The 23,476-nt window shown below is 41.4% G+C and overlaps 3 protein-coding genes across 4 annotated transcripts in view; 1 reads left to right on the top strand and 2 right to left on the bottom strand.

Annotated features, from left to right (window-relative positions):
• Window positions 1-1,348: 1,348 nt before the first annotated feature.
• acsm3 (acyl-CoA synthetase medium chain family member 3) lies at window positions 1,349-12,665 on the bottom strand. The gene is made up of 14 exons (XM_080439391.1): window positions 12,571-12,665; window positions 11,369-11,560; window positions 10,779-10,989; window positions 10,188-10,395; window positions 9,604-9,747; window positions 6,075-6,231; window positions 5,332-5,411; window positions 5,069-5,192; window positions 4,821-4,901; window positions 4,450-4,551; window positions 3,558-3,685; window positions 3,060-3,159; window positions 1,928-2,047; window positions 1,349-1,776 (listed from the first exon to the last, which is right to left on the bottom strand). The coding sequence occupies exons 2-14, from the start codon at window positions 11,558-11,560 to the stop codon at window positions 1,690-1,692; spliced, it is 1,734 nt and encodes a 577-aa protein (XP_080295517.1). The 5' UTR covers window positions 12,571-12,665; the 3' UTR covers window positions 1,349-1,689.
• Window positions 12,666-15,272: 2,607 nt separating this feature from the next.
• Window positions 15,273-16,413, bottom strand: LOC308093372 (beta-1,3-galactosyltransferase 2-like; the record flags this gene model as incomplete). Its single annotated transcript, XM_080439708.1, has 2 exons — window positions 15,273-16,175; window positions 16,261-16,413. 2 exons carry the CDS (start codon window positions 16,411-16,413, stop codon window positions 15,273-15,275), a joined length of 1,056 nt encoding a protein of 351 aa, XP_080295834.1.
• Window positions 16,414-17,503: 1,090 nt separating this feature from the next.
• The window catches only part of ece2a (endothelin converting enzyme 2a), a 165,200-nt gene continuing 159,227 nt past the window's right edge, over window positions 17,504-23,476 (top strand). The window contains exons 1-2 of one of the 2 annotated variants that reach the window (XM_080439397.1): window positions 17,504-17,608; window positions 18,307-18,481. In XM_080439397.1, the coding sequence (XP_080295523.1) occupies window positions 18,322-18,481 (160 nt within the window). In that variant the 5' untranslated portion in view covers window positions 17,504-17,608; window positions 18,307-18,321. Of the gene's footprint in view, window positions 17,620-18,306; window positions 18,482-23,476 lie in introns of both variants that reach the window. The other variant, XM_080439398.1, reaches the window with a different exon arrangement.

Here is a 23,476-nt window from a genome sequence, read left to right as displayed (position 1 = left end):
TTTCTAATAAAGTGCTTTTGAATTGTTCCACTGTGTGTTTGTGTCAGCTTAATCCGTGCTATTTTTACGGTGTTTATTTATTTTACGGAGCCGAGAGGAGAAGCGTCTCCTCTTCTCCCCAGCGAAACGAAACTGGGACTGGGATCAATTCACTTTGCAGCTTGGAGATCCGGTATAAAACGGATACGGAAACGGCCGTTGTCCGTGCCTATGTGTGTATGTGCAAATTACCGGATAAAGAAGGCGGGCTTTACGACGAATTAAATCCCACCAACGTTCAAAACATGTTTCTGGTTGGCTGACAGACTAGCATAGTTAGTTCTGATTGGTTCAACACGTATTTTCTGGAGAAAAAAAGAAAAGAAAAGAAACGCGAGGGGAAATAAACACTGTTTTGATGAAGAATGCAATTTTAAAAATAAATGAAGCACAATGCAACGAAAACTAACTGAGATGTTTAAGAGAAAAGAAGACAGAGTTGAAGAAGCTGACAATGTGGTTAAAAACAAAGTTTGTAGAACAACAACGCCCAGGTACAGTGGTGGGAAAAGTACTCAATTACTTAAGTAAAAGTATCAATACTGCAATGTATGTATGTAAAGCACTCTGTTAAAAGTTTGGAATTGAAAATTTACTTGAGTGAAAGTACAAAAGTATTGGTATCAAAATGTACTTAAAGTACCAAAAGTAAAACTACTAAAATGTTTGAAAATAGCAAATCTACAAGCTTGTGGAGCTTGTAGATCGGCTATTTTCAAATAGCCTAGGTATAAAATAGGGCTAAAGGGATTAATGTATGATTTATAATGTAATAATGTATATATGCAAAGTAACTAAAGTTTTCAAATAATTGTAGTGGAGTAAAAGTACAATATTTCCCAAATCCGCCATATAACCACATTTTTTACATTAGTATAAACCCATTTTGTTTGAATATTTTATTAGGCAGAAATTGATTTTTGTGATAATAAATTGGTAAAATCAGGCAAAAATATGAATTAAATAACATAACCCTAACCTAACTCCTAATCCTAACCCTAAAACCAAAATAAAGAAACCAAAAACTGGAAAAAAAAACACGAACCCAATCCGCCCAGAACCGCGAAAAAAACGGACCCAATCCGCCCAGAACTGCCCAGAACGCACTCCCCCGGCCGGGCGGCTTCGCCGCGCGTCCTACCAGTTCCGGCAAGAACTCTCAGCCACTTTCACCCCTGAGGTCACCACAGAGGTGAACGACGAGTATGGACACCTACTGTCCACAGAAATGAGCACACACTGAGTTGTGAGTGGTTAATGGGCTGGCGTGACGGGAGTCTCAATAATACTCACACAAATTGGTGGAGATTCACAAATACATTTTACATTTAAAATGTCAATACAAAAATGTCAAAATAGAGACACAAATGCTGTACTTATTTACAAATACGAAACATTAGCGGTACAGATACAAATTTGATTTGCATTTACAAATGCAAATCACTTTGCACGACTATGAAATGTGTTTTATGAGTTACGAATCATATGACCTTTCTAGAACAGGACAAGGATAATTCATCTCCCAATAATATTGGGTCATGTGACTGTCTCTTCACAGTGATAAAAGTTAATACAATATGCAACCCATGCATCTTACGTTTTTGAGACGTGAAACCTTTTTGTCGGATAATCCTTTTTTACAGTACTGATTCAAGTCTGCCCCCATTCTTTCTTGCGTAGCTCCACTCTTCTAATCTTACCACTGACTGTCTTAGGCAGCTGCTCCACAAACTCCACCTGCAACAACAAAATACAAAAATACAAAAAATACAATAACTTAATAAATCAACCATTCCTGATTAGTGAGGTATATCCAGTGGGGTACAGTAAACTTACAGTAAATATTTTCCTTATATATTTTTTTATCAAGTATTTAATGATAGGCTACCTTGCGTGGATATTTGTATGGCGCAGTCACTTTCTTCACATGTGCTTGTAAGTCTTTCACAAGTTGGGCTTTGTCATGTAACATATACTCTGCTGTCAGCACCACAAATGCTTTCACCACCTGGATGAGAGAAAGAAAAAAAACAGGCTTGCAGGTGTTTCTATTCAAACAGTGATAGTTTTATGGATGGGACGATATGAAGAGTTCATGTCACGATTATTGTGGCCAAAATAATTAAGGATATTATGGTGCCTAACACAATATGCTTAAAACTCTTAAAATGCCACCGGCACCCCAACATCCCTATTCTGGGGGGGGGGGGGGGGGCGTTCGCCATAAATAGCAGATCGACAAGCTCACAACGCGTCACAACGTGTTGTGAACTTGTAGATCGGCAATGTTAGTGTAGAGTAAAAAAAGCAGCCTGGCATGGCAAGTCTAACAGGGCTATTTATTTTTAGCTGTGGCAGATTCGTCCGGTTTCCAGGCTATAGAAAAAGAGTGTACCAAGTGCGCTCTTTACAGACATAGCATAGACTCAGGGTTTAAGTGGTACCAGATACGCAGCTCGGCAAAAGCAAATTGATCGCAGTGTATGACACAGGACAATTTCATAATAAATTAAAATCTCCACGATACGATTATTGTGAGTGGTTTTTAATCACGATAAACGATAATAATGATTATCGTCCCATCCTAGATAGTTCACACAACAGGGTTTGTAGGGTGGGTTGTGTGTTTGACTTGAGACTTATTTCTATTGAATTGAACTGGGATTTGTCATTATTGCCTTTATTGAGATTTGTCGCGATTTATAGAACTATTTATCTTATTACATTTTTCTCTAATTTACTATTGCAACTAATGGCTACTGGAATTTTTCATTGAATCTAATCTCAGCCATACTTGAGTCAAAGTACATATACTCCTGCTCAAATATTACTCAACTACAAGTGAAAGTTGTCTAATTTGTACTGGGGTTAAATTACTGGAGTATTTGCTTTTAAAAAAATACATTCAAATGTATGTATACTTTTGAAAATAAGTTTAGGTCCTGGGAATCCCTTCCTAGAAATGTAGTGGAGTGAAAGTCGAGCTTAAAAATAAAATAAAAACCTTTGTTACTGCATACCTCTCCTCTGACTGGATCAGGGCTGCTGACAACTGCAGACTCCGCCACAGCCTGGTGTTCTATCAGAGCGTTCTCCACTTCAAACGGACCGATTCGGTACCTAGACCAACACCAACAGAAAGTTAACTAGAAAGGTGCTGCATATCTCCGCCAATGTGTCGTGTCAGGACCCTCGGAAGCTTGTACATGGTTTTTTTCTTTTTAAATTTTTGAAAAATCGTGAAAGTGTTTGTACATCTGCAATTCAAAAAAAAAATTAAAGTGTTTGAAAAATGTTGAATAATTATTTTAACACAAATCTTCTCTTCTGGGGGGTCCCTGGCACAAAACATTTTCAGATGGGGGTCCATGGCCAAATATATATCAATTTGGCACGAAAAAGTTTGAGAAGCACTGATTGAGAAGGCATTTGTAGAATTGGCCTTAGGTCATAAATATTCTTAATATTTGTGGTATGTTTGGGCACCGTGAAGGGAAAACGCTACAATGACCTCATACCCAGATGAGAGGATGACATCGTCAGCTCGTCCAACAAACCACAGGTAGCCATCTTGGTCCATGACGCCTCTGTCCCCGGTCAGGTAGAAGTGTCCTCTGTAACACTCCCTCGTCTTCTCTGCTTCACCCTGAAATATATCAGTGACAGTTTCATTCATATTCTGGGTATATCATAATACACAAACATGTTTTTAACTCAAATCTTTGCTTCTGGGGATTCTACAAATGTCTTCTAAATCCTAACAGTTTTTTTTTAGAAAAACACTTATGTTGCTATAATATCAGTGGTTCTCAAACCACTGACAAACCAACTCGATGCCACGCCATGAGCTTGTATATATAAAAAATAATCTGTATATATAAAGAAATCTAAAATGACACAGATGCGTCGGTCATAAAGTCATGGTTTCCCACCTCTGACTTGGATCATCCAACAGCAATACACTGGCAGTCCCTCACAACCCAGCTGCAGTGCAGGGAGCCTTAAAAATAGCCTTAGGGCGCGGTCACACCGAAGTTTAATTCTACCTATGAAGGCAGATTCTGCCAATGCTTTTCAATGGAAACGGAGCGAGTTGTTGCCATTTGCAGATTTCTGCAACAAAAAAAACGCTCTGTTCCCATTGAAAAGCATTGGCAGAATCCACCCTCATAGGTAGAATTAAACTTAGATGTGACCGCACCCTTAAAACATATTTCTTTAATATTGCTTTTAACTAGATTTATCTCGACTGCTTTTTTTAATGTTTATTTGTCTTTTAAATCTTTTTTTTCTTAAGTCTTTACTTTAATTAGTCAATTTCTTTATTGTGTTTTCTGTAAGCTGTGGTTTTTAAGTGCTATACAAATCAAGCTTATTGTAATTCTAAAGCTTATTTGAACAGATACTCACTGTGTATTCGGTAAACAGAGAAAATGGCTTGTGGGGTTTTACTCTGATAGCAAGGTTCCCTTCCACTCCATTGGGCAGGACTGTTCCTTCGTCATCCACAACCTGAACATGAACAGCGCAAATACTTCATCATCAGAGTTTCTTTATCTCTGATCTCATAGGCCTTCAGGCCTGCAAAGTGTAGATTCTCCCACTTCGCTTATAGAATCTCTAGTATTCTATATATAATGTACCAAGACCAAGGGCCACACTGGAAATAAGTCTCTGATTTGTTGTGTATTCATCCTTGACATTTCATTTTTTTTGAGAAGCAAGTATGTCATGTGTTTTTTTCTTTCAAACCTAAAATCAAATAAATAATTATTGGTTACCTGCACATCATATGCCGGTGATGCCTTCCCAAAAGATCCAGGCTTGATCTTCATACCCTTGAAGGTACCAGCAATCAAAACCTGAAGTTTATAAAATAGGCCATTATGGAAAAAAATATTAAATATGGAGGTACAAGGTTTCTGCCTGACAGCGACAACATCATGAAATATCTGTTGTATTATGTAATACATACAAAACTGGACATGAAACCACTTTGATCTTATCTGTTCCTATACTATTAACTCACAGTTTCTGTCTGTCCATAACCTTCATAGATATCCAGCCCAGTGGCCTCCCTCCATTTCCCCATAACATCCGGGTTGATGGGCTCTCCAGCACTCAGACAATGCTGCAGTGACTTGAAGCTGTACCTGACACACACAAAAGAAAGAACCGGCATTTAATGTATTCCAGATTACAAAGTGAACCGTCAACAGGATAAACATGTACCTAATATATGATACAAAATGTACCAAAAAATTACTTCAAATGCCATTAAATGGACCCTACTTGGACATGTCTTCCAGGACAAGCATGCGGTAAGCAGTTGGCGCGGTGCAAAATGTCGATATGGGATAGTCAGAAAGAGTCTGAAAAAGAAGGCAGGAGACATCTGTGAAACTGAAGGACAGAAAGAACAGTTTGAACAGAATTCATGTTTTCCGCTATCCAGCCCCTTCATCACAGACACTGATGAAGGCTGGTATAGCCGAAACGTTCTGTGATTTGTGAGGCATAAATGGAAGATATAAAAAAAAGTGACCAGATTTGTTCAGAGTGCGACGCTCCTTTTTTTCATAATGGATGATAATATCCATCAGCCTCTGTGCTACTGCAGCCTTGTGGTTGACATGGATTCAAGCAAAAATAAAATCTCATGACTGAAAAATGTTGCTAGGCCAAATCCTAATCTGTGATTTGTTAAACAGCGTGAAACAATTTGCACAATATGTAGAATTATGATGTCTTGGTAGCCATACAGCCAACCCGTTAGCTTTAACCGTTAGCTTTTATGAAATATCTGAGATCATTAGTGTTTTCTGGAAGACTGAACGTGTATTCTATTGCTACTTTGACCACTTCAAATACGCTCTAATCTTAAAATAACAACCGCAAATAGGCTATCTACACAAGCTTGTAGATTTTTGGTGTATGACATGCTTCCATAGAAGATATGCTGACTTCTATGAAATCCATGACTGAAATCAGTCGTGGTGAGTGAGAACTTTAATCCATGACTGTTGAACACACACCTTCAGCACAGTGGAGGGGTCAAAGCGGGGCATGTGGTGAATGAAGACACACGCTCCCTGGGTCCAAGGGGCATAAACACTGCTCCAGGCCGACTTGGCCCAACCTGTGTCTGAGGTGTTCCACATGACGTCCTGCTCCGTCAGGTCCAACCAGTACCTCCACAGAGAGGACCAAACAGACCGTTTTAAAGGCACGAGAGGAGAAAGACGAGGGACATATGGGCTCTATTCAGAGCCAGATTTGAACAAACCACTAATTAGGGATGAAGGACTAGGCAAGAGGCGTTTCCCCGCAAAATTCGGTATTCTATGGCACCCCCGTGACCCGCCAAACACCTGAGCTACCCGTTACATTATGCATAGGTGTGGTTTGGGCGTTACAATGATAAAACCAATCACCGTGCCAGAAGCCATTGCCTTTAAGAGAAGACTGCGCTAGCCGTCATCCCGATCCAATATATGCTCTAGCCTATCTACCTGTCTGCACTGTTGCCTGGTCTGATTATTATAAGCCACATTGGGCTTGTTTTCCTTCTTTTTTTTTATTTTATCCAAATACATTTTTATATTAATTTGTAGCCTATTGTGTTCACAATAAGCTTGTCATATTAGTCAGATCCGGAATAGTATATGAAAGCCATTTAAAATATGTATACTATTGGTACACACTGGCTGCTCCCAAATAATTAATTACATCATGTTGCGACAACGCTCCTACGTGGTACACAGACAAACAGTAGCACATGGGTATAATAAATTGGACAGTTTTAGGAAAGGTCTATAGCCTACAGTATGTACTCACGTTGGCTGTTATCGTTCTATTTCCACCGTTCTAATGGATTCCAGGGGTGTGTAAACATCTCTGAAGTTGCTCCATAGTTTCCTCTGAAGTGACGCAGTTAATTAAAGTTAACTTACATCCATATTGTCCCCGTTATCTTTCATCATCCACCTTTGTTCAGTAATCCCGAACAGAGCTAAACTTTAAGTTTACATCAATCAAAGCCTCTCAAATCCAGACACATTGCTGCGATGCGTATGTGCGTCGCCTATACCTACCCAAAATAACAGACATACAAGCTATCAACGGCGCTGCATCATGTCGTGTCGACAGCTACAGATCTGTTATTTTGGACAGCACAATGAGGCGCGCGCGCGCCACGGAGTAGCCTATCACTAAACCAAAAACATTACATTACGTGGTCAACAACATAGCCTACTAGACATGTAACTTGCTTGGAGCTTTTAATGCAGTGGTTCTCAACCTGTGGGTCGAGACCACAATGGAGCACCCAACGCCTGGCGAGCTTGTAGATCTGCTATTTTCACAATATTTATCTGTGGAACCGAGTCAAACAAAATGGGGGGGTCCCCAGTTCAAATATGGTTATTTTGGGGGGTCATGAACGTAGCGTTTGCATGGGAGGCGTTGTGAGCTTGTAGATCTGCTATTTTCAAATAGCTGATGTATATGTTAGAGTGCTCATGTGGCCCATAGTCGCTTGACTCGCTTCTTTTGGGCTGGTTTTCCTAGACCTGGTTGCTTGTTAGTTGTTTTTCCTCACAACACTGGCACTGATGATAACTAGACGGCAGCCGTCATAGAATCAAAATGACCCCGCTGGGAGTGGTGGTGGCGTTTGTGGTAGAGTGACCATGGGTTTGTATGAAGAGAGATAGCGCATTTGCGGTAGAGTGAGCATCGGTTTATATGAAGAGAGAGAGCGCATATGCGGTAGAGTGAGCATCGGTTTATATGAAGAGAGAGAGCACATTTGCGGTAGAGTGAGCATGGGGTTGTACAAAGAGAGAGAGGCATTTGCGGTAGAGTGAGCGAGCATGGGTTTGTATAAAGAAAGAGCGCATTTCACACACAGATCATTCATATATTACCAAGATTTAATGAGAAATAAGGCTTCTTTAGAAAAATGACTGATGGGCTGGGCTGGGTCTAATTTGTCAATTATTAGTCGAGCCGGGCTGAAATATTTAGGGGATATGAAAGCTCTAGTTAGTAGTTTGAAGTGCTCATGTGGCCTTAGAGTTGCTTCTTTTTGTTTTCATAGACCTGCGACTGCGGTTGCTTATTTCTCTCCAAGGCTGGCAACACGGCTCATGGTCCAACGCACAAAGCCATTGTAGTGTCTGTGTGCACTTGACGGGTGATTTTATAAACCAGCGGGTGCTTCTAGAATCCACTATCCCCCGTCCCCAAGCCGTACCCATGTGTGTCTGTAGAATTGCAATGTGGGGGATATAGCAACAACACGCCCACGGACACACCTCCACGCGCAAATAACGGCGTCGGCATAATGGTGACGGGTAGAGCAGGTGCTAGAATAACCTATTGGGGCGGCGCAGGTCCATTATCCCGATTTAACGGGGAATTTTTGGCCTGTGAATAGAGCCCATAGTATGTTTGGAACGATGCAGGTGACACAGCGTATCGTCGCTGTCGGGCAGAACCCTAATATCTACATTTTCCATATTCTAACTTTTTTTCGTTAATTAATGCCCTACTTGAGCATAGTACCGCATCACATAAATGTATCAAAAGTAGCAGATCTATTAATTGCCCGCAGGAGGATACTCTTACACTGGAAAGCAGAGCCTCCTCCCTCGGCTAAATCATGGCTGATTGATGTTATGTCTTTTCTGAAGCTTGAAAAAAATGTATTCACAATTCGAGGATCCTCTGACAAATTCTATATCTATTGGCAACCATTAATATCATATGTAAGCAGATTACAATCATTATCACCTGACTGAAAACACATGGTACTGGGGTGCTTTGGTGGTGCGGATCTCTATTTGGTGCAAGATGCATAACTTAAGGTATTAAGGAGGTGATTTCATGTGAAGGTCATGGAATGAGCTAATTCAGCTCATTACTTATATAAATGTGTATACAGTTTTATTTTTATTAATCATTATTATTATTTTCTTTATATTATATATTTCACATTTTATTGGTATATTTGTTTTTATATACATCACTGCTATTATCATTGTTAATTCCCTTTTTCTTTTTCTTTTTTTTCTCTTCCTTCTCAAATTCTAATCTATTCTTCATTCCCTTGAACATAATTTTGTGTTTTTTGTTCCTGTCTCTTAACTATGTATCCTACTGTATTTATTTGATCTTGTACATGTACATGTATTGTTGTTTGTATGTCCGGCCTTGTGGGGAAAAATGGTGGGCGGATGGGGAGGACTGGGGAGGGGTGGATGGGAGTTGTTGGGAGAAAATGTAAAACCGAAGAGTTGTTTCAATTTTTTAAAATTTGAATACAATGTCATGTGTACTCTTTGAATAAATCTTGCTTAAAAAAAAGAAAAAAAAGTAGCAGATCTACAAACTCAAAACGCGAAGCGACGCGTTTTGAGCTTGTCGATCTGCTACTTTTGCTATTTTTTTATTTGAATCCTGAAAAGTTACAGTTTTGGACATACTGTCTGAGGTTTCCACCCGACAGAGACGACATAGCAGCAGGTAACAAAATAGAGAGAGGGATAATGCAGCCATTACCTGCCATTGACTGTCAAACCTATCCCATAGCTACAGTGGCTGTGCTGGGTCATCTTGGGAGACCCCGTGGTCCCACTGGTGAAGAAGATGGTCATGGGATCATCACTCAAAGTCTCCACGCAGTCATGGTCACTGGACACATTCCTAATGGAGAGCAGAAGGGATACGTTAACACCTGATTGAGCATCACAACACATTATGAACTTGTAGATTGGCTAGTACTTTCAGCATGGGACATGTTCTAGACAACATACTACATGAATTATTGGGTATATTTAACATTCCTTTAAGCAAATTATGGTGTGATATCTGTGAGTAGACAGAAAATAGTAGAATTAGATGAGATCAAATGGGTTGGGTACTGAAACACCGGTAGAAAAACGGTTCCAGTACCTATCGGATAAAAAGCCAACACAGATAACGTTGCTTCATTTCGGTGACACGTAAATGCCTGAGCTTCTGCCAGGCGTTTACAGCAAAAAAAGATACTGCATCTCAAGGGGCTTATCCTTATTTGAAATTTCAAATAAATAAATGACAAGAATATTCTTTGGCCGTTCCCTATTATACAGTTTGCTGCGTACCCAAGCAAATCGCCCAAGTTCCTCCATCCTTCTCTTTTCCTGTCGGACACTAATATTTTGACGCGCAGGGAAGGGCAGTCGGGGGCCACAGCATCCAGCAGAGGAGCCAGGGACTCATCTGTGACGACACATTTGGCCCCTGAGATCTGCAGTCTGTGGAGGATATCTCTGGATGTCAGCTGAGAGGTGCCTGGTAGCAGCACGGTACCTGTGGACATGTACATCAGAACGACAACATGGAGCATCGCTTAAAGATAGATAGAAACAATTGGACTTTGGTGGCCAGACATACGTGGGTCCGACCGTTCCGGCGTTGCTGGATTTGATATGGGGCAAGCGTGTTTTGGGGCAACCATTCTTGTATTCCATCCCCATCAAACCACCATAGGCTAGGCTCCTATATGAGCCACATGGCCTCGCCAAGGCTTACTTACTTACATCATCGTATGACGCAGTAGAAATCAGGCTTAGTGGTTAAGTGTTGTGTGAAATGTAAATGGCTCACTACAGCAGTACTACAATCATTCACCTGTCACTACAGCAGTACTACAATCATTCACCTGTCACTACAGCAGTACTACAATCATTCACCTGTCCTGAGACAAGCCACGTTGACCAGCCACCACTCTGGAACCCTGGGCAGAATGAGCAGCAGCCGGTCCTGCTTGCTGAGCTGGCAGGGTCCACACAGAACATTGGCCAGTCTTCTGGAGTGGAAGGCCAGCTCCTCAAAACTCCATCGGACCTCCTCCTTGTTGTCATTCACCCACCACAGGGCAGGGACAGACCCCCGCTCTCCACGCTGAAAATCAGAAACAAATAAAATGAATAACACACGTATGCACACACATATACAACAGTATAATTTATATATATATATTATAGTACATGTGTATTACAACAAACAATTGTGGAAGACAAAAAGTGACATTTATTTTGCATCACAACCACATATTTAGGGGGAAATATTCTGCACGACGAAATGGGATGACTGCATGTAGTTTTTTGTATAAAAAATAAAAATAAATATAGGTTAAGTTAGCCTTGGATCGAGACTATCATAGATTTATCTGATTGATTTTTACATTTTTTAGATACTAAAGTAAAAGTCAGACTCGATAAAATACATCTATGATAGTCTTTCTTGATCCAAGGCTAAGCTTAAGTCATCAAAACATTACCTTTTCCTTTTCTGTCCATTTATCCAAGACGTCTTTGGCGAAGTTGAAATACACTGGGATTTGAGGCTCGAAGGGCTTTATGCTTTCATAATCTGTAAAGTTTTGTGGACGAGACGTCTTGTGCATAATGTGAATCTGACTGCAGATACCAGGTTTATGTCGGAACTGCTGCTTCCCAATGACCCTCATCATCTACAGACAGACAAGCATGTGGAGATGATAAAGAAATAAAAAAACAACAATATCAAAGCATTCAAATCTGGCCAATGTTGAACAGTAACTAAGTACATGTACTGTACTTAAGTACAAGTAAGACGCGCGAACGCTGGAAGCGAACGCAGCTCGAAAATATTGTGTATTTACGGACTTGTAATCCGTGTTATTTCACTGTGATGGGGGATTGTGTGTGTGTGTGTGTGTGTGTGTGTGTGTGTGTGTGTGTGTGTGTGTGTGTGTGTGTGTGGTATTGCATTGTCTAAATTCCTGCACTCTGGCGCCCTCTACATAGGTACTGCATGCACACAGACACACAGACATACAGACACACAACCTGAGCAGGGTTACATAGTAAGCTCCACTTGGTCGGTCCTTCCGCGTTCGCAAAAACATTTATTATATAGGTATTTTTGACTTTCTTCAGTATTTACAATTGTCAATACTTTTACTTCTACTCCATTACATCTCAGAGACAAATATTGTACTTTTACTCCACTGCAATTATTTGACAGCTTTAGTTACTAGTTACTTTGTAGATTTTTCTTATTATTGCAAAACATACATTAACCACAGCCATTTGTGTTTGAGTATGATTCAGCCATTTGAAAATAGCAGATCTACCGCGACGCATTGTGAGCTTGTAGATTTGCTATTTTCAAAAGATTTTTCATACATTTTGAACTTGATGAGTACTTTTACTTTTAGTTCTTTAAGTATATTTTGAGGCAGATTCTTTTGTACTTTTACTCGAGTGCATTTTAAAATACGGGACTTCTAAGTTATACAGGTAACATAGTAACTATTGCTACATTGCAGTAATGATACTTTTATGTAAGTAAAACATTTTTGTATTTTTTACCACCACTGGAAATAAACCACAACAAAATCAAAGCATTCAAATATGGCACAATACTGAAAAACCAATAAATACAATAAATAAAACAATCCATGCACAGACACTTTGAGACCTTTGTTTTTGTTTTTACCGTTATGTTCTTCACTTCAGATTAATGTTGTTGCAACAGTCGTGACAACATAAAATAATGGCGCTTCCAAAATAACGCGAAAACTGTGCAGCTCGCCCCCCAAAAAAAGAACAGATCTACAAGCCAACAACGCGTCGCAATGCGACGCGTTATTAGCTTGTAGATCTGTTCTTTTTGGGGCAAAAGTGAGACCCTCGCGCAACTTTTCTACGCTCTCAGCACAGCTGCTTCCGGCTGTCAAGGATATGTAAACAATACGTACAATGCCTGCGACAGTAACACGTGGATGTGTTTGTTAAACGATTTAATGGCATTAAACGAGGATTAGTTTGAAACATAATTTATAAAGATTATACTTTGTAAAGAGACACATGTATATAGGCCTAATGGTGAAACGTGGGGTTGTTGTTGTAGCTGCCATTGTGTTGGATTTGCTTGGGTCTGTCTGTCTGTCTGTATGTATGTATGTATTTGAATGAATTTGAAGCAAGAAGTTTTATTTAAATTGTCACCGGTCATACAGGTACAAGAAGCGAACTGCAAGTATGAGGTCGTCAAAAGAACAACACAACATACAATGACAGTAATAAAAACTATTAGATAAAATATTAATAATTAAAACAAAAAAAGATATAAGACGCTTTCAACAATCCACATCAGCATAACATAATAATGGCAAGTAGAAAAAGGTTAGTGTATAATAAGGCATAACTAAGGCATACAAACAAGCCATTTGTTACTGAAAACCTTGGCAGAAACAGCAGCTGGCATCCATAAATGTTGCATGACCACCATCTAGTGGAAGCACTTGGTATGTCTTCCTACTTGAGTTGTGGTGGTGGTGATGAAAACAATGGCGTGGTACAGCAGTACAAATTGATGGGAGATTCACAAATACATACATGACCATGAAAATGTTCTAACTAAGCTGTCCTACAAATGTTCATATACAAGTGGCAAATTAGAGACACAAATACAAACACAAAACATCAGGGGGACACATCAAATCACTGCATCTGAATTGTGTTTTACAAGTTACAAAACTGGACATTTGTGTTTGAATATTTATGAATATGACATTGAGATGTTGGAGAACCAAGAGGTGCAAACATGTTGCACAGAATGAGGGCTCCAACAAGAGCACTTGACAAAAGGGGAAATTCTACACAAAAATCTTGTTCTTTGATTTACTTTTTTGATGCAATTGTTTATTTATTAATGACTTTTGATCCTATCAGTTTGTTGTCAAGAATAATGTCAAGCCCAAATAGGTAACCTCTTCTTTGCTTGAGATTACTATAATGTCAACACACTTGCATTTAAGGGAATGTTTGGACCCAAAAACATAATGGATTCTGTCTTACCAAGGTGTAATGACAGTATGTTATCAGAAAGCCAAGAACGGAGTTCAGAACTGAGAGCTTCCACAACTTGCATTTTGTCCTCGCCCGAGACCAGGATTGCTGAGTCATCAGCGAACAAGAACAACTTGCAGTTGCAGGCTGGTTTCATTCACTGCTTTAATATCACTTGGTCAGCCCTTGTGATATTAAAGCCTCACAGGGTAACTTTCTTTTGCCGGGCCCAGGGTGTCTGGCTTACATGAGGCTTTGTACCTGTTTTCTCCATACATGGGCATGGTCACTTTGTCCTTAGGCCCCAGCCATAAAAGTCTGTCCCCCTTTCGTCCATACATGGGCATGTTTTGTACCTGTTTTCTCCATACATGGGCAAAAAACAGGTTTTGGTCACTTTGTCCTTAGGCCCCAGCCATAAAAGTCTGTCCCCCTTTCGTCCATACATGGGCATAGACACAGGCTGACACGTCATGTGAAGTCTGGGTCTGGCAGAACCAGGTCTCCTGGTCTTGTTTAATCAATACATTAATTTTGTCCAATGCCTGAGTATGTTAATAAATACAACATAACTTACATAATTGGGGTGGTTGTATTTTGTCTCCCTGCTTCTTCTATTGAGACTGTAGAAAACATTCAGGGCATATTTGCCAGCAATAGCCTATATATGGAGATCCCCATAGATGGAGACGATATACCCAGAAACTCCATGTATAGACATAACCATCACGTCCAGGACTGACGTCATGGTCCCATATTTGGGCATAACTAACATAGGCAGCTCCATATATAGAGACGTCTGACACTATCTGACATCACCATAGTGATGTCAGGACCGCATTATAAGAGGGGCTCAACACCCCTCTGTAGTTCAGTTCCAGCAGCAACCCTGAGAGAGATTAGCCACTAACAGGACGAGAAGCATCAAAGAGAATCCAGTTGGTTAGCACAGCCTAAAGCATATTCTCGAAGTGGCCGTGGATCTGGTTAACGAGTCAGTCGATGATGGTTTCTATAGAGACATTTAGATTGTGTCAAAGGTCATGTCTCACCTAGACACAGGATCTGACACGAATTTTGACCTGAGGCCGCCTCTATTAGTTCAATGGTAAAAAAAAAAATCAGCACTTGCAAATGAAACCAGTTCAAATCCGGGATAGAAGAGGAAAGTCACATAGTGCTACTTTAACTAAACAACAACTATTGTGTATATGGTAAGCTTAGAAATGTATATCACACATCATATCCACTCCTGTAACTTACCTGCAAAAATCATAATCATAATCATAACTACACCACGGTAGCCTACACATCATAACCGCGGTGAAGCAGTTATTGCCCCCAACCCTAGGCATTGATGCAGGTGCTGTTGCTCTGCAGGTGGTGCCAGTACTTGAGCAGCTCACTGGGTTGAACCCCGTGGGACGTGATCAGGTTGCTGTACTTGCAGCTGGAGTAGGGCACTCGATCGTAGTTGAACAGGAACTTGGGCGGCAGTGTGGGCTGGATCCATAGCTTGTCCAGGCAGATCCCCACGTACACATCCTCCAAATGCAGGCGGCGAACACTCAGAGAGACTCGGTAGATTTTCGCCGCCAAGTCTCCGGAGAACACGTAACCCGTCCCGGAGCAGAAGGTGGGGTACTTCTCACTTGGGTACTGCTCCGGGGACATGTACCACTTACTGTTTTTGTTTCGTTTCGGTGCGCGGCCGCTCATGATATCTCCTGTGAAATAGTTCTTCTTGGGATTCAGTTCGGGTCTGAGCAGCTTGTGGATGAGGTAATCGGTGTTGACAAACATGTCACTGTCAGTTTTCATAACATAGCTGGCCCGTGGACAATGCATGGCCACCCAGTTCATCCCCATCAGTGTCTTTAAAGTCAGGTTGTTGTAGGTATCCAAGAAATCCTGCTGAAGGATATCGTGGTGCCTCAGGCTCTCGGACTCCAAGGTCCTCTGCTGCAGGCGCCCCAGCTTGCCTTCATTCGCCCCCAGCAGGAACAGCCGGATCAATCCTAGGCCTGGAGCGAGGCTCTCATTGCCCCACGTCTGCCGTATGGCGTCCCGTGCCTCTACTTGACGAGCCTCTGTGCTTATCAGCAACACCAGGAATGGTTGTGCATGTCCCTCTGGGCATTTGTTTGCCTCGTTAATGATGTAGGGGTACGGCCCGGGGGATAGCATGCCACTAGGGCCACCCTCATCACTTTGGCTGGCTTTAGCTGTCAGAGAGTTCTCCAGACCTGCCTCCCCCCCGATGAGAGGAGTCATCCCCATCTTTCCAGAATCTGATGTTATTATGCTGTTGCTGGTGGTTCTGGTTTCCTGTTGCCTTATTGGTGGAGTGTGACGCGCTCCACCACGGCGAAACCGCGAGGCCCGGCAAACAGTCCCGATGGACCAGAAAGACCACGACCCCCAGGAGCGAGAGGAGATACAGGAGTCCAGCGATGTGCGAACGGCAGTGGCGTGTCCTCCACTGCATGGCGTCCAGCGGCTCCGTGAGACCTTTAATCCACTTGGATCGCAGTCACATTGGTCATGGAAGTCGCAAGCAGTTTCTCATAACTGCATAAAGCGTGGAGGTAATGTGAAGGCAGTTCCCCCGAGGGACTCTCGGAGCCAACTTGTTCTCTGGGTGTCACCAGAAAATACAAAGCACTGGCAGGATTTCCTTATCTAATTCTGCTAGTTGTGAAATGTACCAGACTTTTATACCACACCCCTAAACAAATGGTGTGTGTGTGTGTGTGTGTGTGTGTGTGTGTGTGTGTGTGTGTGTGTGTGTGTGTGTACACACCAATTTGCCAATGTACATATCCCACAAAAGGCATTGAGAGACATGACAAATAGAACTGTCCAGCTGGCCAGAAAATGGGTTGGCCTAAACACACACTCCACACATTCTTCCTTTCATATGGCGAAGGGGGGCTGGGGGTCCCAAATGTAGAGTGGATCTATGCAGCAACAAGGCTAACCCACCTACTCCACATGCTTAATAATGATGATGGCACTGTCAGAGAAATGGCCAGGGCATCACTCCTACTGGACATACGCAGGAGGAAGGTCTCCCTGGCTGTTGCAGACCAGAATAATTTCCTAGGTTTCAGGAGGAAAGACAAGGGCTTGGACTAATTACAGACCCCAGTGTGGTAGTGGACTCTCTCTCTCGCTCTCGCTCTCGCTCTCGCTCTCTCTCTCTCTCTCTCTCTCTCTCTCTCTCTCTCTCTCTCTCTCTCTCTCTCTCTCTCTCTCTCTCTCTCTCTCTCTCTCTCTCTCTCTCTCTCTCTCTCTCTCTCTCTCTCTCTCTCTCTCTCTCTCTCTCTCTCTCTCTCTCTCTCTCTCTCTCTCTATACTGTGTAATATAACTCTGGTCGTAGCCTAACTGTATCTGTCAGTGCCATTTCCTTATAATTTGAAAAGTTGCGCGAGGGGGAGGGGTTTCACTTTGCTGCTCCAAAAAGACAGATCTACAAGCTGACAACACGTCGCTCAGCCACACGTTGTCAGCTTGTAGATTTGTTATTTTTCTTCCGGGGTGCAGCGCACCGTTGTGCTACGCACAATGCCTGCGACAGTAACAGCAACACACGTGTATGTGTGTTTACATCGTTTATATGCTGTTCACAGTTTGTGTTTGTAAACGATTCCTTAGGTATTAAACGAGGAATCTTAATTTGGTAAGTATATCGTTTATAAAGATTACGCTTGGTAGGTAAACAGATAGATAAATAGACCTTTATTTACACAGTGTAGTCTGAAAACGTGTAGTATATAGCCTGAATGATAGCTTATATTAAACTGCTGCTGTTTGAGTTTCTATGGGAACACACACAGCATCACCTTACGTCTGTGTTTATATTCAGTGTTGGAAGAAGTACTCACATTTTGTACTTAAGTTGTCAAGTAAGGTCTCTGTAACAGGGAAGGGTCTCCCCCATCTCTCCAGCTCTTTAGTAAACAGAAATTAAATTTTCAGGTGGGTCACCAATTTCATCTGATTCCAATTTTTCTGCAATTTTTTTCCCCAGCACTTCCAATTTCACTTGTTTTGTCCCTGTATCCTGTATGAGTTCTCTGTCCTGATTGGATTAAATTGGTACCCTGACCTGAAAATGTATTTTATGTTTAATGTTTAAGCTGGAGAGATGAGGAAACTTATCACTTACATCCTCCGTTTAAAGCTTCATATTTGGGGGGTCACAATAAGAACGCCCAAGGTTCCATTTGGCTACAAAAAAAGAAAAGAAAAGAAATTGGCCACTTTGTCTGTTTTACACAGTCAGTCAAATTCAATCCCAGAGTTAAATGAACACTCCGTAGTATTGCATTGTGCATTGGCCTCTAGTGTATTGATGTGTTTTCTGCATGATTCCAGGGCGAGAAGAAGAGGATGGAACACCTGCCAGGAGACAACTCCAGGTACAAAGACGTCGACTACTGGGACGAGAGGTACCAGAAGGAGCAGTGCTTTGATTGGCTGGGGGAGTACGCCAAGTTCCAGCATCTACTGGAGCAACACGTCAAGAAAGACGACTCCATTCTGGTGCTAGGTTGGTGGGACATTATCATTGATTGATTGTTTGGCTTGATTGAGTCACTTTTATGAGTTGGAGAGATGGACGGTCGGATCACTGTTACTGAACACACACATACAGTACTGTAGCAGGGGTTTATTACTGATTATGAACCAGGGACAACCACCCTGGCTAAGAATTAACCTGTTGTGTCGACACTGTTGTGTCGGGTGCTGATGTGGGTTAAGTTACACCGTGGGTTTCTTGAGTTGCACTGATTCTGTGAGTCTTGGTTATACAGTATAGTGGTGGACAGGGACAGAGTCTCATATCATTAGGGTGGGGAACACTCACAGAGAATATTCACTGTAATTGCGAAGGGTAAAACAAACAACAACACTTGATTGCTTGTAGCTGGTAGCTCTGTGAATTCTGCCGCTGACAACTCATCCAGATCTTTACAAGGGGATGTATTTCATACATTTGCCTCTTGACAGAGTCTGTGGATCTCAATTAGACATACATTTTATAGTTTATAGTACCTCTTGTTGCGATTATCTTTTACTGTGGTGTCTTTTAACTATGGGGGTATTTACCTAACGTCTTGTCTGTATTGACCCCAGCAAAACAATTTCCCCTGGCAAAGGACATCTAATCTAAACTAATCTAATCCACTGTTTCTCAAACAGTGGATTGGGTTGTGGACACATTTTTATGGGTCGCGAGTAAATATCCCCCTTTCTAATAATTTTCAAAAGTATTTCATAAATAAAATAAAAAAATCTAATAATGTCCATAAATAAACGAAAACAACCTTTCAAAAAGTAGTGACAATATTAAATCTAAGCTCACAACTCGACGCAACGCGTTGTGTTGTGACCTTGTAAATCTGCTTTTTTCACTATTTTGGCTCCCGGGAACCTCTAATCTAAACTAATTTGATCTTAATGAGCTGATCCTCTTCTTCAGCTTGAAGCACAACAAGCCTCCTCAAATGACCACTGGCACTGATAATGATATTAGTCTTTAATTCCACTGTCTTGGTACTGTATCACACAAATACCAACACGAAAAACACGAACAAAAAGTTTACTAGACCTGTTACACCTATACTTTGCTATACTTTTTTTTAAACATTTTGTATTGTTTATTTTATTTGGAAAATGCAGTGGACAATCATTTTCCCCATCCCATACACAAAAAAAATCATTTTTCCGTGATGTATTTTTTTCCCCAAGTGCTCCCAGTCTTGTAGGAAGCAGTGGTGGGTTCTACCGTCAGATGCTGTGTACGTCGTACACCTTGAGATTTTTTTTCGTCGCCACCGTACACCTTAAAAAACTGTTCAAAACAGCGTATCTGAGACGCTGATACGCTCTGATACGACTGACGGCGCTGACTGACTGGCGTTAACGTGCACTGTGCTGCTCAGGGCTCAGGCAGCAAAGCTGGGGCGGCCATAGCTGAGTGGTTAGTGAGCCCGCCTAGGGAACCAGCTGGCCCTGGTTGCCCCAGGTTCGATTCCAGGCTATCCCAGCATATGTGCCGATGATATGAAATTTGTCCCTGAGCAAGACTCTTAACCCCAATTGCTCACAGGTTCTCATTGGAAACAAGACCGCAAGGACTTTCATGAACGACCTGTTAAAAAGGAATTATCCTTATCCTTAAAGCGAGAGAGAGTAAAAAAAAACGATTCTGGGCGAGCGTTCCGGTGGTAACCGGAACGCTCGCCCCAAAACACACTCGCCCCCATTCATTTCGCGGACAGAGGCCGCCGGATTAGACCCGGGGCAAGTGTGTTTAGGGACGAGTCTTCTGTGATTTCATTCACCAGCCAGTGTTGCCAGATTTTGCGAGAGAAATAAGCAACCAGTTCTATGAAAACAAGCCCAAAAGAAGCAACTTAGGCCACATGAGCACTTAAAACCTACGCTATTTTTTGAAGCAAGCCTAAGCAAGTACACTTTAGAAACAAGCCCCAAAAAAACGCAACCCACAACGACCAACATTTTACAAGAAAACTTTACAGAAAAACAAGCCCAAAGTCGCTTATAATACGCGGACATGGCAACACTGGCCCCAGCAGGTAAAGCCCCGGAAGAGTGAGACAGGCAGCGCCAACAACAAAAACAAACAAGGAACCGAGAGTGGTACGAGAGACAGAACGAGAGCAAGACAGACATTACAGAGCGAGACACACACGCGCGCGAAGCGCGCGGAAAGTTTTCACATGCAATATTTTTGTGGGCCACTTCGCGCGCGTCTGTGGCAAATTTTTTACATTTAATTAATTATAGACACGCGCATGCCGTGCGTGTGGGAGGCAGGGAATAATCATAGTATACCTTAAAAAAAAAAACTAGAACACACCACTGGTAGGAAGGACTCAATTATAGGTATTCCAATGTCTCTTTATAGTTCTCACTTTCTCCACATTCTTCTTCAGATGTAGTATGTCCCGTTCCCTATATGATCGTATACGGTGGATTTTTGCCTCGTCCAAGTAAGACATCACATTACAGAGGTGTGCTCACAGATTTTAAATTCTTCAGAAAACATTACAAAAACGAAAGTACTTACAATAATGCTGAGGGGAGAAAACCCCCCCCCCCCAAAAGACACAGTTACAACTGCGACCAGAGGAGGAAGGGGTGCCTTAAACAAATATTACAGAGACCAAAATGAAGGCGATAAGACCAGTGAGATAAAAATTTATTGGCTTGAAATGTTCACAATTTCCACAAGATGTCACTCTAACATTAAAATAGACCGAGTGTCCAGCTCAGTGCTTCTTCTTACCTGCAAGTATTTATCTTTTGGGGTCATTAGTTATGCAGCCAGAAGCTTGATATAATACTGTATCTTTTAAAAGCTTATGAATAAGATCAAAGGATTCCATCCACACAATTCAGTTATTATAAGTAATAACAACTTCTACTTTTGCATAATTAAAACCAATGCGTTTCAGCATTTGTGGCCTTCATCATTGTTTGATCTTTAAACACTTCGAATAGTGAAAATAGCCAACAATATACAAGCTAAAAACGCATTATTTATTAGAATTGGTTCTCAAAGTAGGGTCCGGGGACCCCCAGGGGTCCTTAGGGTTGTTCCAGGTGGTCCCCAGCAAAATGAGTTAATAGCATCACAATCATTTTAACCACTTTAACCATATTCTATACTTTGGCTATTCAAAAATAGCCAAAAATGTGCCGCACTGTGAGCTTGTACATATGGAAATTTTTAAATGTTTTGAAAAATCTCAAAAATGTTCGGAAGATATTGAATAATTTAGATTTGTATTTTTTTTACACAAATCTACTCTTCTTGGTGTCCCTGGCACAAAACCTTTTCAGATGGGTGTCCGCGGCCAAATATATCTAGGTATAGGTCACCATGTCCGTCACTCTTACATTGATTTAGTGCAGTGCTGTAATGTTGTATTGTTGCAGCGTGGAACCATAGAGTACTGCAGTTATAACCAACAGCCGTGATAAAAAAAAGTGGCACGGACTATTCTTAGAACTGTTTCGGTGTGTGAATGTGATCAAACCTGACATTATTCCTCAAGGTTGAAACCATGGCTGCTCACTTGGGAGTTACCCTCTTTTCTATGTAGTTTATATTTTGGCCTGATGGTGGCGGTAGAGGACAGGTGCCGTAGAAGGATGGGGGTCACTCAAATAGTTAACCTTATCATATATCGGCCACTATTTGACCTTTTTGACCACAGCGGTATTGGCAATTATGTCTTCAAGCGTATTATGTATTACAATTATCGTTATTCTAACTTTTTGTGTTTTTTTTTGTAAATTAACGCCCTACTTGATCGTACTACAGCGTCACACAAAAGTATCAAAAGTATGAGATCCGCAAGCTCGAAACGCGGTGCGAAGCGACGCGTTTCGAGCTTGTAGATCTGATACTTTTGAATTTTAATCTTAAAAAGTTACAGTTTTGGACATAATATGAGGTTTCCACTCGACAGAGACGATATTATACAGGCACATTATGTCTACAAGCATAATATTGGCAATTATGTCTGATTGAACATCTATAATTGGTGTTGCTAGGACTCTCCAACATCTGGATGGGCATCGGACCCAACAATCAGGCATCGGTCGGCTTCTTCCACTCAACAAGTTCCATGACTATCTGCCCGTTAGCTTTCCAGATAATCTTGTGTGGAAGTCGACATTTTGGCCTGCGGGTGGCGCTAGAGGAAAGGCCACCTAGCATCTATCTCATTGGGGTCCTCCCGTGTCTCCTGACATCATCCATTAAAGGATGTCAATCACTGGCTTCTTTCAAAACTGGCCTGAAAAAGCATCTGTCCGAAAATGGATAGATAGTAAATCCTCTTGAAACGAGGGGTCATAAACTGCTTTTTCCGCTTTTACCGTTTTTCCTTTTTCTCCTCTGTAAATATAGTTATTTGTATATTTGTTGATGACATGTATTCATGTGTTAATATTCTCGGCACAGTTGATTGAATACATAGGACCACAATGGAAACATGTTCCCAGGACCTCCGTGCTGTTTCCATTTTTGACTAATAAAGTACTACATAAAAGGGATAGTTCACCCCCAAAATGATTTTTTTCTATTAATTAGTCACCCCATGGAGACTTAAAGGGATTGTTGGCAACATTAAGCCTAAATTTGAAAAATATCTCTATATATATATTTTGCATTTTTTCCCCTCTATCAGCCACTATATAATGATGCTGGGGTGTTTTCCTGCATTGAAACACAGTCCTCTTTCTGAAATCCGTATTTCCCTACTGTTTATGTTGGTGTCGGGCCGTAAATTAACGCACGCATGTGCGCATCCGTGCGCGTCCGTGTCCGTGTGAACTTTTTACTTTCGGTTTGAAAACGCTCTCAAACTTCGTTTTTGAGGCACATAATTTACTTTTCAGATAGCGTTTGGATAGAATTTAGTTGTTTAACTTCATATATGTGGTCAATTTGTCATGAAAGAGCCTATTTAAAAATAAAAATTCAGAGAACCGGCAGGGGCGGGCA

The sequence above is a fragment of the Gymnoscopelus braueri genome (genome assembly GCF_963280865.1).
Source record: "Gymnoscopelus braueri genome assembly, chromosome: 10".
Classification (NCBI taxonomy): domain Eukaryota; kingdom Metazoa; phylum Chordata; class Actinopteri; order Myctophiformes; family Myctophidae; genus Gymnoscopelus; species Gymnoscopelus braueri.
This window is presented reverse-complemented; position numbering and strand designations above follow the sequence as displayed.